Here is a 17,554-nt window from a genome sequence, read left to right as displayed (position 1 = left end):
TTTCAGGAAATGCAGTTGCTGTGGCACCTTCCAGACAAGTGAGGAGATGTTGAATGTCACTAGTCAAGTGAACCCCAAGTAAACCCAAAGAAACATGGTGCTCTCCACTCTCTCCACAAGAGACTGTTGATGTGTAGTGAATGGTGGTCATTCCTGGTCCTCCTTTCTATAGTACAACTCATCATTCTTGCTGATGAGGCCACTTAGTATTGTGTCATCCACAATCTTTATGACTCTGTTGGAGCTGAATCTGGCAATGTAGTTATGAGTTAGTAGTGTGAACAGGAGCAGGCTAAGCAACAGCCCTAAGGTGCACCAATGGTAACGTGATAGTACTTGATGTTCTGCTATTGACTGAACAGACTGTGGTGGTTCCATTAGGAAGTCCAGAATCCAGATAAATAGAGGGGTGTTGAGTCCCAGTGAGGACAGCTTCTCCACCAGCTTCTGGGGAATGATCGTATTAAACACCAAGCTGAAGTCAATGAACAGCAGCCTGGTCTATGAGGCATCGTTCTCCAGGTTGGTCAGGATGGAGTTAAAGGGCAAGGCTATAGCATCGTTGGTGGAAAAGTTTCTTCTACTGAATTGAAATGGGTCCAGCGATGGGAAGTGTGCTTTGATGTGTTCCATTACCAGACGCTTGAAGCATTTCATAATGGTGGAGGTCAGTGCTACAGGACAGTAGTCCTGTTATTGGTGCCCTCTTGGGTACAGGGATGAAGGTGGCTGTTTTGAACCCTTCAGGAATGATGGACTTCTGCAGTGAGGTGTTGAAGATATTTGTGAAAACCTCCATCAATTTGGCTATGTAGTCCTTCAGTACTCAACCAGGTATGTGGTCTGGTCCTGCCACCTTGTGTGAGTTCACTTTGGTTAGGAGTCTTGTCATCTCAGTCACAGCTATGCAGGAGGCCTGTTCATTGAGGGACCCAAAACTTTCTTTGGCATCATACTGTTCTTCTCATCAAACTGTGCATGGAAGAAATTCAGTCTGTCTGGAAGGAGGCGTCATTGACCTTAACTCACAAGGTTGACTTGTGATCCATTATAGTCTCGATCCCTTGCCACATGCACTTCATGTTGCTCATGTCGTACAACTTTCTGTGGTTCTTCTGTGCGTACCCCTCACTTTGTATTCCAGATTGCATGGAAGATTTCAGATCTGGTTGATCTTAGTGTCATCCTATATTCTGCCCTGAAGGCAGTATCACATGCTCTGAGAAGGGCCTAGACCTCTGCATCCAAGCATGGTTTCTAGTTAGCCCTAGTTGTGAAGCATTTGATCTCAGTAACATCCTCACTGCACTTGCTAATGATGCTAGTCTATGTTTACATGACCGTTGTTGGTAGCTGCCTCCAGTCCATGATCTCAAAGCAGTCTTGTAGGGCCGCTGTGCCTGTCCCCCAGAGTGGCTACCTCCTGATCTCCTGGTAAACTGACCATCCGTATATGTCGTTGTGTAGGACGACTCTGTTTAGGAAGATCCTGGAATTTCCACCTGGAATGTTGGTTTTGAGCAAAATCCTTTGTATAAGATGACCTCTCTGCCTCCCCAACACTAAATCTGAAACTTACCGCTAACCATTGGATCTGCTAAAATCACAATATTTTAGTAACAAATTATCATTTAAAAGTTTAAATTTTATTTGGATATTTTAAAATAAACAGCTGTCAGACCAGGTGGATGGACCCCCCAGAAGAGCACTGAGACTTTGGCAATAACTAATGGGGTATGTACAAACTTGTGTTGGAGCCAGTGGGAAGATGGCGACGGTATTTCAACTTCATGGTCAAGGTAAGAATTTTAGTCCCTTTGTATAGAACAACCCAGACTTTATGATGACATTTTAAAGTTTCAGTATCACCTTATACAACAGCATGTACGTAATTTGCTTTGTCAGCAGTCTGTACACTGGGTTGGCAGGACAGATATGTGATCCAAGTAAACACCCGATCCAGGGTGTTCTCTCATCTGGTGACAAAGTTGACATGCTGCTGAAACCATGGTAACACCATTTCCTGGTTGGCACGATTGAAGTTGCTAGCAAAAATCATGGCAATATCAGGGTGGGATGTCTGGGCTTCACAGATGACCATAAAACTCCTTCATGGGTTCATCCTCATGAGCCAAAAGCAGAATATAGACTGTGACAATCAGCATGGCTGAGAATTCACTGGGCAGGTAGAAGGCATTGCATTTCACCAGCAGGTATTCTATCTCTGAGCAGAACTTCCCAACACACGTTTGTGCACCATTTTTGTTAATGTCAATGCACAGTCCCCCTCCTCAAGTCTTGCCAGAAGCAGCAGCATCTCTGTCTGACCTGAAGGAGATGAGGCCATCCACTGGATAGCTGAGTCTGGGATGGTATCCTCAAGCTACATTATTGTAATCACCAGAGCACAGCAGCCTTGCAGTTCTCTCTAGTTCTGAAGCAGCCTCAGGTCATCCATTTTCTTCTCCGGTGATCTTACATTTGAGAGTAAGATTGTCAGGAGTGTGGGCCTGAAGTTTTCCATGCTTCTGTCTTATCCAGTAGCACTTCTGATGGTCTTCCACACATCTCCCATGATCCACTCTGTGCTTCAGTAGGTTTAAACCGCACAGAATCTTACCAATTTGATTTGATGATTTGAAAGTCCGGTTTATTTTTTTATTTTGATGAGGTTTATAAGTGATTATGTCATTCCCATGCAGAGGAACGCAGAGCATTTTAATGTGGTAGTGCCCATTGTTGGGCACTCCCAGAATCACATGATCTTAATTTGATAGCATTAATTTAGGATGCCTGCAGCTAAGTGAAAAATGATCTAATTCTTCATGTCTTCAAATGGACATTTCCCATAATAGTCCTGATATACCATCCTTGATGACCTGACCCTTCGACCTACAATTGTCCCTTACTTTGGTACAACTTCTAAATACCTTGACTAACATTTGGATGCCTCCCTAATATTCACTCTCTCACTTGTATTCCTGATCTCCCTTCCTAAGTTACCAAAATACTTCCAAATTAGAAATTTTCTGAATACTTTACTGCATAACTTTCCAACATTGTAACAATTGGATTTGATTTTTTTTTCATTTGAACCCTTCTTATAAGAGTTTAATAGGTAACATTTATAATAAGTTATTAAGATTGCCATTAAATTCTAATAACAAAATTAAAAGGGCCTGGGAAGAGAAACTTCAGTTACATCTTCTAGAGGAATCATGGGAGAAGATTTTTGGATTGGTTAATACCTTTTCAATATGTGATCATCATTCTTTGAATCAATTTAAAGTGGCATATTAGGCTCATATGTCGAAAGACAAATTGGCCTGTATTTTTGTTTTCATTAGTCCTATTTATGATGGATATAAATCAGAAGTGGCTTCTCTCATTCATATGTTTTGGTCATGACCTATGTTGGAGAGGAATCAGATAGATATTCTTTAAGACTTTGTCAGCTATACAGGATATTGGTTTGCAACCTAAAAACCATTGACTGCTCTTTTTGGACTTGTAGTTCCAAAGGTGGGACGAGTTCCCACTTTCACACATTAGGTTGTAGACTTTTCTATATTGTTGACTAGAAGAGCTATTTTATTTAAATGGAAAGATTCTTATCCACTTACTTTGACTTAATGATTCTCTTGTATTATGTCATGTTTAAGTTTAGACAAAGTTAGGAGTCGTATACTTGATACTTTCTGTTAAACTTGAAGAGACTTGGTGACCTTTTATAAATGATTTCCACATGACTTAGTTAGTATAATTATTTTCCCTTTCAGACTATATTTAATTTTATTTCTTTTCTTTTTGATGGTGAAGTCCAGATGATTAATATTTATTAATAAATTGTCCCAGTCATTTTTGGTTTGTTTGTCTGGTTTTTTTTCTTAGATTAGGTGGGGTTTTATATTAAAAAAATCTTTTTTTTAAAGATTTCAGTTTGAGGAGTTGAGAACATATTTGTTAATTGTGGTGTAATGCAACATGTTACATCATATGGTGTCATATAGTGATATTTTTTTCCCTTCTTGATTATGTACTCCCATTCTCCTCATGTATGGTATACCTATAATATGATTAATAAAAGATTGAAAAAGAAAGATGATGTTACCAATAACCCCCTCCCCATTCAATGTGCTTTTGATCCCAGCCCTTCAGCCCATTACGTCTGTACCAAACATGATACCAATTAAACTAAAACTTTTCTGCTGACAAATTATCCTTATCTTACTATTCCCCACATATTCATCTATCTAAAAGCCTCTTAATTTCTACAACCTTATCTGCTGTCACCATAAGTCCTGGCAGCACATTTCAGATGCCCACCACTCTCTGTGTGAAAGAAATGCCCTGCCTATTGTTAGGTCTGCTTTGTTCATGAATGAGTGAGACAAACACCAGACTGAGTCGAAATCAGGGTTCTTTGTTCTTTATTACCGGATTGTAACACTTGCGACTAACCATGTTAGTCGGAGAATGCATTCTGCCGTTATCAGCAAAATGGTGATTTTTTATACCCTTGGATACATGCTTAGAACATCATCATATCATTACTTGTCCAATGACTAAAACTGTTGCTATCCTTTCCCTGCTAGCTTCCTGCCTCTCAATCCATCAATGTCTCTCTTATCTTGTAAGTACAAGGATGCATTCACATCTTGTTACAGCCCTGTACAGGGTAACTCCTTACACATTCCCATCTCATGATGTTTTACCTAACAGGAGTACAAGGACACCTCCCCTTCTTGTTACAGCCCTGCACAGGGTAACTCCTTACACATTCCCATCTCATGATGTTTTACCTTACACTATCTCCTATAACTTCCCACCCTTTAAATCCATGTCTTCTTGTATTTCACATTTATACAATGGGTAAAATATTCTGATTGTCGACCCTATCCGTGCATCTCTTAATTTTATAATCTTCCATCAGCATAAAAGCAAACCTATTATTATTTATCTGATAATTCTTCATTGACATAGTTTCAAATTTATCAATGCCCAATGCTCTAACCTGAGGATTAAAGAATCCCGTCATCCAGAATTGGTTTGGTCGTCCATCAAAAATCCATGTGTGAAATTGTTGATTTCTTTCAAGTAGTTCTGTAAACCAGAATCCAAGAGTAGCTGACTCCCAGGAAATTTTAAACCAGAGCTTTGGAATCCGTGCATCATACATGTTATCAAGAGCATCTCTTAGGTCCTCAGACATTATGATTGTTCCTAGATTAAAAATAAAAAAAAATCACCTTCAAAATATGCAACTATGACTATTTTTAAATTATAATGTTGAACAATCTTTTAAGTAACAATGTTTTGGAATTTCCTGTAGCTAGTTTATCAAAAGACTGCTATTTTTCATTGATCCCTACAATTCTTTTCCAGTTACAAACTGCCCAATTATGTTACAAGCACACAGCAAATCAGCTATATATGGTTTATTGATGGCAGCTTGCCATAAATTTGCCTCCAGCTGTTCCTTTCTGACTTTAGAGTCTCATTGTTATGGCCTTAATTGCCCCTCTCAAACATTTATTTCTTGGAATAGTTTCATTTCATGCATACAAAATATACATACTGAATGCGACATGTGAACAAGCTCAAATCCATCTTTTAAATGTACTTGCAGTCAAATTTCAACCACTTGATATTCAAACCTTTCGTTAAGTAAAGGATTTTTAGCAATTCCACACTACATGAAATGAATAGATCTGCTTGGCTTGTATTTTGTTAATTTATAGCACCATTTGCCATTTTACACTAAAATTTCTGTTCAGAAATTGAGAAGAGCTGTTTTCTTGAATTGCTGCAGTCTATGTGCTGAAGGCATTTCCACAAATAACCTCAGAGTTACTGGACTGGCATTGATCCAGAGCCACAAATTTGAAGCCTGCTTGGGTAACAGGGAAGCAGGATGGTGTAGCAAGTATTGCAAGAACCACAGCAGATGCTCCACTTGCACTCACACCTCCTCGCTCACCTCCTTTTGGGGCCCCAAACAGTTCTTCCAAGTGAAGTTACAGAGTCATAAACTGCATCTGGTGCTGCTATTGTGGTCTCCTCTACATCAGAGAGACTGGCGCAGACTAGGAGATCACTTTGTTGTGCACCTTGACTCTGTCTGCCGCAATAGCATAGATCTCCCTGTGGCCACTCACTTCAGATCCCCATCCCATTCCCTTGATGTCATGCACTGCCAGAATGAGACCATGCGGAAACTGGAGGAACAATGCCTCAAACACCTCATCTTACAACTGGGCACCCTCCAACTGGATGGTATTAACATCACTTCTCTGGCTTTCGTTAACACTCCCCCCCCACCCCCATATTTCTTTGCCTGTCGCCTTCCCCTGCTGTTTCCTTTTTCCCTCTGTCTCCCTTCACACAGAAAAAATCAATTCTCACCTCCCCCCTTATCATATCCAATTAAGACCTTTTGTTTGTCTGGACTCCTCCCCCAGCCAGCACTGTCTTATACTTTGAAGAAAAGTTCAGGCCCGAAACGTTGGCAATATATATTTATCTTCTCTGGACACTGCAAGGAAGGCTGAGTTCATTCAGCATTTTGGTGTGTTTTTTACTATCAGAGCTCATAACCTGGTTTTATCCTGCCCTCTGCTGCTGTCTGTGTGAAGTTTGTATGTTCTCACCATGAGGGTTTTCTCTTTATGGTTTAGTTTCCTCCCACATCTGAAAGCTGCGTGGGTGGAAATCAGGCAGCCACTTCGGATCCACTGATGTGGTCGTTTCTTAACCATCTCTTCAATTTGGGGAATTACAGATTGACAAAAAAGTGCTCGAGATATCCACGTCCCGTAAACAAACAACAAAAAACATTTAACAATGCAGCTGCATTGAGGGTCTGGCAGTGCCTCATCAGTGCCACCCAAACCCCACATTAAAGAACAATACGCAGAAGTGCTGGAGAAATTCAGCAGGCCACTCACCATCTACAGGAAACAAAGTGTAACCAACATTTTGGACCTCACCCCTTACCTTGCATAATAGCTCAGCCCTGAAACATTGGTTACCCTTAGATTCCTGCAGATGGTTCATGACCTGCTGTGTTTCCCCAGTACTTTTGTGGATTGCACTACAATCACATCTTTTGCAGATTTCCCTGTTTAAATCCACATCTTTCAGTTAGAACTGCAGTTTTAACTGAAACTGCAACGGTTTCTAAGTAGCAGAGAGAGGAACTTTAAATGAAGGTGTTAAGTATTTGAATTTTAGTCTCCTAGTATGTCATTAGAATGCCCTTCATTCATTCTCAGTGCATTTCTCATTTGCTTTTTTGGATGTAATTATTCTACTGTAAAGGACAAGAAACATGAAAAATGGAGAACACCATGGATGTTAATACATATTATGGATAAATTGTTTCTGAAGAACAAACTCATTATTTTATGATAATATTCACCACTGCATTTTGAAAGAACATTTTCAGTGTTTTTCTATATCAGATCAGACAAAATATTTTAATGCAATCTGTTAAAAAAGATAAATAATATATTATTTAACAATAATTTAACATTTACTGACCTTCCTAAACTAAACTTTATTCCAGATTTAGAAAGTACTGAAGGAACTCAATGGGTCTGGAAGCACCCATAGAAATTAATACTGTCGATGTTTTTTTTGGCTTGAAAACCTTTCATCATTCCTAATTAAGGTTAGACAGATTGTATGCAGGAAGAATGTTCCTGATGTTGACGAAGTCCAAAACAAGGGGTCACATGAAAAGGATAATGGGTAAAGGCATTTACAACGAGATAAGGAGAAACTTTTTTTCAGAGTTGTTTAGCTTGTGGAACTCCCCACCACAGAAAGTTGTTGAGGTCAGTTCATTAGATATACCTGTAGTCAAAAAAGAATTAGGTGTGGTCCTATTGGCTAAAGGAGTATGGAGAGAAAACAAGCAAGAATAGGGTATTGATGTCAGCTGATCATCCATGATGGCATTGAATGATGGAGCATATTGGAAGGGCTTAATGACCTTCACCTGCTTCAACGTGGGTTGTGTCTATGGCAGTTCAAGACAAGTGCCATCCAGTATCTTAACTCTTACATGTGAGACCTTATTGGATTTCAGTTTTTTTTTGTTTAAGAACTTATCCAGTTCTCTTTTAACCTCAATGATTGGATTTGGCTTCATTACTCTCCCTTGAAGTGCATCCTAGACCCTAACCACTCAATGTCTTCAAAAGATCGTTCTTATGTTCTTTAATCAAATTCTCTGGTTTGTGACTCAGAATTGACACTATCTGTTAGATCTCTGAACATTCCTTGTTCCAAAGCTTGGATAGTCATAACAGATAAAAACTGGTGCTCATCCTATGAATCATACTTGAACATTTATTTTGTACCATCTCAGTCCTTTGTGTCTTTCCAAAAGTGCGATACCATTAAATAGAGTTGTACATAAACCATGCCAAGAAATTGGACCTATTTATTGCATTTGTCGGTGCTTCACAATTGTTCAGTAAAAGGAGGTGTAAGGCACTCCTTCCATTTGATAGCATGCAAGTCACGCTTGGGCAAGGTGCAGTACCTGTTTAGCCTCCAAAACAGGGTCCCATGAAGCCGTGGATTGCAGATGGTTTATGTATTTTATAAGCAGATTCTACAAATTGGAATTTATGGTTGTAAAACTAAAAACGCTGATGAATCTGCTGAACAATGGCCAGGGTTACCTGCCCAATATGGACAAAGCAATGGGAAACCATTTCAGTATTATTTTCTTGTATAATCCAACTTCAGTATTTTTCCCTTGTAGAAGTATAAACTTACTTCTGTTTATCCTCTCTGCATTATCCTGCAATCATTCATGCAAAGATTCAACTGCCATGTACACAATAGTTCCTCTTATCTCTCAAATCAATATTTGACATTTTGCTTCCCATATTATTAGTTCAAGTTTATTTGTCATCCAATTGTACCAATACAACCTGATCAAACAGTGTTTTCCAGTCCATGGCGCACAACAATGCAAAACAGTCATACAGACATAACATGCATACAGACAAGTGATACGTGCACACACTACATAGAACACCACAGCACAGTACTGGCCCTTGGGCCCTCAATGTTGGGCTGACTCATATATTCTTTCCTAAAAAAAAGTACTGAACCCTCCCTATCTAGGAATAGAAAAATTGCTATTTTTCTTTCATTTCATGTGTCATGTGTCTCTTAAATGCCCCCAGTGTTTTAGACTCCATCACCATCAAGGCATTCCAGGCACCCACAATTCTCTGTGCAAAAGACCTACCCCTGATGCAATCCCCTAAATTTCCCTCCCTTCACTTTGTACATATGTCCTCTTGTGTTTGCTGATCCTGCCCTGGGAAACAGGTGCTGGCTGTCCACCCTATCTATGCCTCTCAAAGTCTTGTAGACCTCCAACAAAACTCCTCTCATCCTTCTATGCTCTGAAGTGAAAAATTCCAGCTCTGCTAACCTTCCCTCTTAAGACTGATTTTCCAATCCAGGCAACATCCTAGTAAATCTCCTCTGCACCCTCACCATAGCTTCCACATCCTTCCTATAATAAGGTAACTAGAACTGAACTAGAACTGAGTGTGGTCTCACCAGAGATTTGTAGAGTTGTAACATGACCTCTCTACTCATGAATTTAATTCCTCTATTAATGAATCCCAGCATCCCATAGGCCTTCTCAATGACCCTATTAACCTGACCAGCGACCTTGAGGGATGCATTAATTTAACCCCTAAGCTCCCTCTGTTCATCCACAATCTTAAGTAACTGACCTTCTGGTTTGTCCTTCCAAAATGCATCACCTCACATATCTGGACTGAAATCCATTGGCCACTTTTCTGCCCAACTCTGCATCCTGTCTATATCCTCTTGCAAACTTCAGTTCCATCCACAACTCCTCCAACCTTCGTGTCATCCACAAACTTATTGACCCATCTTCCCTCTTCTTCATCCAGGTCATTTATAAAAATTACAAAGACCAGGGGTCCCAGAACAGATCCTTACAGCACTCCACTAGTCACACTTTCCTTCCACTACTACTCTCTGCTTTCTTCCTACAAGCCAATTTTTTATTCACACAGCCAAGGTTCCACTGATCCCATGCCTCATGACTTTCTGGATGAGTTTCTCATGGGGATCTTGCCAAATGTCTTGCTAAAATCTATGCAGATCTACCCTACCCTCATCAATTTCTTTTGTTTCCTACTCAAAAAACTCAATTAGATTCATGAGGCATGACCTTCCCTTCACAAAGCCATTGTGAATAACCATTGAGTATTCTGTACTTCTCCATATGCTCATAGATCCTATCCTTAAGAATTCTCTCCATTATTTTGCACACCACTGCTGCAAAACTCACTGGTCGATTGCCAGGATTCTCTCTATTACCTTTTTAAAATAAGGGGGATATATTTGCCATTTTCCAATCTTCTGGCACCTCCCCTGCATCCAAAGAGGATTCAAAGATCATAGCTAACTCTTCTCTCACTTCCCACAGCAGCCTAAGTATATCACATCCAGCCCCGGGACTTATCAATCTTGATGTTTTTAAGAAGATCCATAACTTCCACTACCTTAATCTCTACATAGAGGCCTGTTCAATTTTGACCTTACCGTGATCACAATCATTTTCTCTTGTGAATACAGACACAAAGTATTCATTTAGAACCTCCACAACCTCCTCTGCCTCCAGGCACATGTTACCTTCCTTATCCTTTAGTGGCCCCACCTTCATTCTCATTATCCTTCTGTTCTTCACTAGAACACCTTGGGGTTCTTCTTAATTCTACATACAAAGACCCTCTCATGCCCCCTTCAAGCTCTCCTAGATCCTTTCTTAAGCTCCTTCCTGGTTACCATATACTTCTCATGAGCCTTTCCTGTTCATGCTTCCTATGACTAATGTATGCTTCCTCCTTCCTCTTAATTAGTTGCCTGATCTGTTTCATCAACCACGGTTCCATTTTCCTCCCATATTTTCATTGTCCCAGTGGGACAAACCTATCTTGAACCTCCACATCACTTCTGTACTTTCACCCTTAAACATTTGTTTCCAATTTACTTCCCTCTCTTTTAATCTTTTTATTAATTTTCCACAAAAAATAGAATAATATACAGAAAATGTGAAAACATCCTTAAATATAACAATCAAGTAATTTCAAATCAATTCAACATTTCCATATTTTGACAGTTTCATTGAATAAGGAAATAAAAAGTTAATGCATAAAACTCTGATACAAAAAAAACTAGTCAATCCATTCTGATAGTAATTTCAAAGTAGGTACAAAAGAGATTCTTCCTGAGTAAACACAATCCACTTGGAGAAAAAAAAACTGGAAGTGGTGCAATTTTGATCATTAGTTTGAGTCATATGAAAATATTGAATAAATGGTTGTAACATTTTTTTAAAGTTAAAGCTAGTATCAAATGTCTGACTTTTTTTTCGAAATTTTTTTCTAAATCTAAGCATGATATAATGGAGGAAAGCATTGAAGTAAAAAAGGTGGATTGCAATCTTTCCATTTGAGTAGTCTAGCTCTCCTTGCCATCAATGTTGAAAAGACCACTATCCTTTGGGCTGAAGCAGTTGCAGAACCTGATCCCAATACTGTGATCCCAAAAAATAGCTGTGAGTAAATTTGGCTGTAAATCTAGATCCAACTCTTTAGCTAAAGTTTCAAAATCACCTTGCCAAAAATTATCCAATGTTGCACAGGACCAAAACATATGAGTCAAAATGACCTCTTTGGATTTATACCCATCACAAATAGGACTTATATTTGGAAAAATATGGGCCAATCTGTCCTTAGACATATGTGCCCTATGCCTGCCTTCAACTGAATCAAAGAGTGACGGCCACAAATTGAAGAAGTATTGACAAGTCGGTAATGGATTATAAGTATTTGGGATTTTGGTAAGATTAGTGGATTACATACATACACACATTTTAAAACAGATCTTATTTGAAAGACTGAAGAATTCATATTCAATAACATTGCAGGATATCTGGAAAATATGATGCACATTTCACAAGTAGGTGCTAATTGAACTGATGTCATAAAATGAATGGACTGGAGACACTCTGGCTGTTGGAAGCTCTTTTCAAGGGTTTTGACAGAGTGCACAGAAAGGTCATTCTGGGTTTTGTTTATCTAAGACAACATCTTGACCAAGGAGAAGAACTGTTGTTTGCTGAAGAAGGTCGGGGTTTTTGCAAGTGAGTCACATGGGCTTTCTGGCAGTTGGCAGTTGGAGAGAGAGAGAGAGAGAGAGAGAGAGAGAGAGAGAGAGAGAGAGAGAGAGAGAGATAAGACAAGTTGAACAAGCTCTCTCAGCTAGTGTGTGTGACATTGAAAAACAGCTGAACAGTACAAGCCAGGAAGCTGGTTGAAACTGATGAAAAGGTCCAGAGCAGTAGATGGCTGGAAGTGCTATCTGTCTGATGTTTCTCTTGGAAGAGGAATGGAACTCTATGGTAGCTTGAACAAAGAAGTTACTATCTGGAAAACCCTGATGGAGCAAGTTTCATCAGCAAGGCCTTGAGGTGACTAATGGTGGAACCTCAGTTGTGGAAATCCTGGAACAACAAATCTCTCTCTGTAAACCCTACAAGAACCTTCCTGAGTGGTAAACATTTACCTTTCAAGCACCAAAGCCTGATGAACTTTATACATGTTAAATTCTGTGCACAGTATAAGAATTGCCTGCATCCAGAAAACTTGGAAGAAGGAGAAGTGAAATTGAACTGTGAACCAAAGAACTCTTCTTAAATTTACACACACATTACATACATGTGCACTTAGAATTAGAGGGGGGTCAATTTGGGTTAGTTAAGTATAGAGATAAGTTAAAGTTTGATTCTGTTTTCATGTTTAAAGTTGATTGAAAATCATTTTTGTTTTAAAAACCACTTGTCTTGGTGAATGTCTATTGCTGCTGGGTTTTGATGTCCTTTGGGCTCATAGCAAGTCAAAAAACTCTTTCCAATAAATCATCAGAAAATAGCTGCTCAAATTCCAGTTCCCAAGCACCTTTAATTTTATCATTGGATATAGGACGTAAATTAAGTAAGTTGTTATAAATATTAGCGACCAACGCTTTTCGAGAAGGATTTAATTGAAGAAGAATATCAATCAGTTGAAAATGCAAATAGAAAATATGGCAGAAAAGAGTGTAGAAAATTCCTAATTTGAAAATATCCAAAAAAAAAGATGACCCTTAAGCCAATGGAACTTTTCAGCTAATTGATCAAATGCCATTAAACAATTTCCTTCAAACATATCAAGAAAGGTTATTATTCCTTTATCTTTCCATAGGGCAAAAGCTTGGTGAGATGATGTCTTAAAAAACTGGAATAAATTTTACTGGACAGAACAAAGTGATTTAAATCAAAAAAGTTACAAAATTGAAACCAAATCCTTAATATATGTCTGAGAATTAGACTAAAATCTTGTTACTTTAGATAATGCAAAGGGAATAAAAGTACCTAATAGAGAAGTTAAAGAGTATCCTCTAACCAAATTCTTCTTCAATTCTACCCAAAAAGGGCAATCATGCATCCCAGAATAATAAGTTCAAAATATAATGTATATTAATTGTCCAGTAATAAAACCTGAAATTTAGTACTCCCGTACCACCATCTTTTTTTGTTTTCTGTAGTGATGGTTTAGCCAAATTAGGACTTTAATTATTCCATATATAATATCCTATCTTAGAATCTAATTCGTCAAAGGATACTTTTGGGAAGAAAGTTGGGATAGCTTGAAATGTATACAAGAACTTCAGTAACATTATCATTTTAATTGGATTAATTTGACCTACTAATGACCATAACAATGGTGACCATTTCGATAACATTTGTAATCAAAGGGAGATAATTATATTTGTATAAATCCTTAAAGTTATTGCAATTTTATACTGAGATATGTAAATTCATTTTAACAAGTTTAAAAGATAATTGATTCCAATTTACTTTTGCTAGTTCCTGCTTCATCCCTTGATAATTAGCCCTTCTCCAGTTAAGCACTTTCCCATTTTGGCTGTTTTTATCTTTTTCCTTTCTTTTTAAAATATTTTATCGAGCTTACGTGCAGAGTTTTAGAAAAGAAAGCACATAACCATTTGTATACATGAAAGCACACAAAAAAGAAAAAAAGATAAAGCTAAGTCGAGAATTCCTTAATAAACATAAGAAACAATAATTTGAATTGATCTGTAAAGCCATGTTAAACCAGTTTGCTGAGTTAAGCCAAATAAAAAGAGGAAAAAAAATTCAAATAAAAAGCAAAATAAAAAGAGGAAAAAAAGAAAAAGCCAAATAAAAAGCCAAATAAAAAGAGAAAAAAAAGAAAAAAACTAAAAACTACTAACCTACTTCCTCCCTCTAATCAAGGTTACCTTATATAATAAATAAAAAGCACATAACCATTTGTATACATTTGTAAAAAGCACATAACCATTTGTATACATGAAAGCACACAAAAAAGAAAAAAGATAAAGCTAAGTCGAGAATTCCTTAATAAACATAAGAAACAATAATTTGAATTGATCTGTAAAGCCATGTTAAACCAGTTTGCTGAGTTAAGCCAAATAAAAAGAGAAAAAAAGCCAAATAAAAAGCCAAATAAAAAGCCAAATAAAAAGAGAAAAAAAAGCCAAATAAAAAGCCAAATAAAAAGAGAAAAAAAAAGAAAAAAACTAAAAACTACTAACCTACTTCCTCCCTCTAATCAAGTTTACCTTATATAATAAATAAAAAGCACATAATCATTTGTATACATGAAAGCACACAAAAAAGAAAAAAGATAAAGCTAAGTCGAGAATTCCTTAATAAACATAACATAACATAACAATTACAGCACAGAAACAGGCCATTAGGCCCTTCTAGTCCGCACCGAACCAAACACCCCTTTCTAGTCCCACCTCCCTGCACAATGCCCATAACCCTCCATCTTCTTCTCATCCATATACCTGTCCAACCTTTTCTTAAATAATACAATTGACTCCGCCGCCACTATTTCTCCTGGAAGCTCATTCCACACGGCTACCACTCTCTGAGTAAAGAAGTTCCCCCTCATGTTACCTCTAAACCTCTGCCCCTTAATTCTTAACTCATGTCCTCTTGTTTTAATCTTTCCTCCTCTTAACGGAAATAGTCTATCCACAACCACTCTGAGTGCATCTGGTAACATGGCCGAGCACGTAGGATCTGGGGGACGCGAGTATGCGCGCGTCAGTGCATACTGACATGTCTTCATTAGTGACCCGCGCTCGAGTGACTGCCACAGCCAGTATGCGTGCTAGTGCACGCATGCGCGATACCCCAAATGGGTCCAGGCTGCGGGGGGGCCCATCCACTCCCGCGCTGACCAGGTCGGCCCAGCATGGAAAGGAGTACAGACCTGCAGCCAAGCTGCTAGAGAGGGAAGTGCTGTATATGAAGAAGAAGAAGAAGAACCAGAACCTGTTGATTACTTGGATGAAGAAGATAACAAGCTTCTTATGGCAGCTGCTAACATTATGGAAGGTAAGCCTTGAACTTTAAAGGCACCTTCTTCTTATAAATCACCAAGTTTCCGGAGCCCTTTGCCTGGACTTCATGTGGTAGCTATGTTGGAAGGAATAACTAAACAAAATGAAAATATGATGGATTATATAACTACTAGTTTTAAAAGTATTGATGAACAGTTTGCTAACATTAGAGTTAGAATAACTGACATGTCTGGGGATATTGCCTCAATGAAGTTGGACATTAATAAATGTTTGACAGCTGTTGAAGTGGTTCAAGACAGAGTGAAGAATGTTGAAGATAGAGTGAACCAGATTGAAGAATCTATTACTGGATGCCATATGGAAAAGAATTTTTTTTTTGCAAAAGATGGATTCTTTGGAAAATCAAAGTCGTCAAAATAATATTAAAATAGTGGGTTTACCTGAGGGTATTGAAGGAGCAAATCCTACAAAGATTTTTAAAGAATGGATTCCTGAAGTTTTGGGTTCTGAATATTTCCCTGAGGGTTTGGAATTAAATAGAGCCCATCATGCTTTAAGCAGGAAACCTTTGCCGCAGGCAGAATTGATTAGATGTCTTAGGTATCAAGATTGGGAGATGTTCCTGCGTGCAGCAATACAGCAAGCACGTATGAATCAAAACCCGATGATGGTACAAGGTGATAAGGTTTTTTTATGTAGATTTGAGTCAGGAGGTTATTTTGCGACGGAAAGAGTTTAATGTGGCTAAAGCAGTTTTGTGGAAGAATGGGTATCGGTTTGCTTTTCATTATCCAGCAATATTGAAGGTGTTTTATGGGCAGTATCAGTCTCAATTTTTCGAGAGGGTGCAAGATGCATTAACTTTTCCTAATTCTTTGCCAGATTCCAAGTTAACTCAAGATTTTTCTTCAAAACCTCTGGTGACTATAGATAAAGCTGGAAATGGACAGGGAGATAATAGACTGGAAACTGACCAATTGTTGAAATTGGAGGTGGAATTTCCGATTACTTCTGAATCTTGAAGGAACTGTACTTTATAATGGAGTTGTCTGGTTGGGGAGAAGATAACATCCTAGTTATAACCGAAGTCATCAGTCACTGTTGGTATTAACCGCACTCGGTTAACAGAGGGGGGTACTGCTTTTGCAGTTTTTTTAGGGGGGGTTATTTTAGAGAGGGAAGGGGTTTTTTGGGGGGTTAAGTGGGGAGGTGGAGGGTTTTATTTATATATTTAGTAGTAGTTTGGAGCCTTAGATGTATTTGTACCTTTATTTTGTATTTGAGTTAATTTTTTTGTAATGTCTAACTTAAATTTTGCAACTTTTAATATTAAGGGTTTGATTAACCCGATAAAAAGGAAACGAGATTTAGCTTATATTAAGACAATGAAAGTGGATATTGCTTTTCTGCAAGAAACACATTTGACAGAAAGATAACATTTAAAATTGTAAAGGGACTGGGTGGGTCAAGTTATTTCATCTTCTTTTAATTCTAAAGCGTGTGGAGTTGCTATTTTAATTCATAAAAAATTGTCTTTTACATTGGATCCAGTATTGGAAAAGAAGGGTAGGGTATTGATGGTAAATTGTAAGATCTTTTCTGAGTTATGGACTTTGTTAAATGTTTATGCTCCTAATGTAGATGATGAAAATTTATTACTGAAGCCTTTTTGGGATTAAATCAGGCAAATAATAATATATTGATGGGAGGAGATTTTAACTGTTGTTTAGAACCTTCATTGGATAAATCCCCAAAGTCGGTAAGAAAATTAAAGATGGCGGATCATTTGATGGAAGTCATGAAGGATTTAAATTTGGTTGATATTTGGAATAGGAGGAATCTGACGGAAAAAAGAATTTTCATTTTATTCAGCTACACACGAGCCTTTTTCAAGAATTGATTTCTTTTTTAGTGTCGGTTCAATTACAAGGGAGAATAGTTATTGCTTATTATAAAAGTCGAACATTGTCAGATCATTCACTTTTATTAATCTCATGTGTTAGTCCTGATGTGGTTCCAACAAGTTATAGATGGAGGTTTAATATTGCATTATTAAAACAGCTGG

General features: G+C 38.1%; 1 protein-coding gene across 7 annotated transcripts in view; it reads right to left on the bottom strand.

Annotated features, from left to right (window-relative positions):
- The window catches only part of dnah5l (dynein, axonemal, heavy chain 5 like), a 425,035-nt gene that overhangs the window by 19,846 nt on the left and 387,635 nt on the right, over nt 1–17,554 (bottom strand). For all 7 annotated transcript variants that reach the window (XM_069913293.1, XM_069913291.1, XM_069913294.1 and 4 more), the window contains one exon: nt 5,015–5,223. In XM_069913293.1, coding sequence (XP_069769394.1) covers nt 5,015–5,223 — 209 coding nt within the window. The remainder of the gene's footprint in view (nt 1–5,014; nt 5,224–17,554) is intronic.

This window comes from Narcine bancroftii, chromosome 1 (assembly GCF_036971445.1).
Source record: "Narcine bancroftii isolate sNarBan1 chromosome 1, sNarBan1.hap1, whole genome shotgun sequence".
NCBI lineage: Eukaryota > Metazoa > Chordata > Chondrichthyes > Torpediniformes > Narcinidae > Narcine > Narcine bancroftii.
Note: the sequence above shows the minus strand (reverse complement) of the source record. Positions and strands in the feature narration are given on the sequence as shown.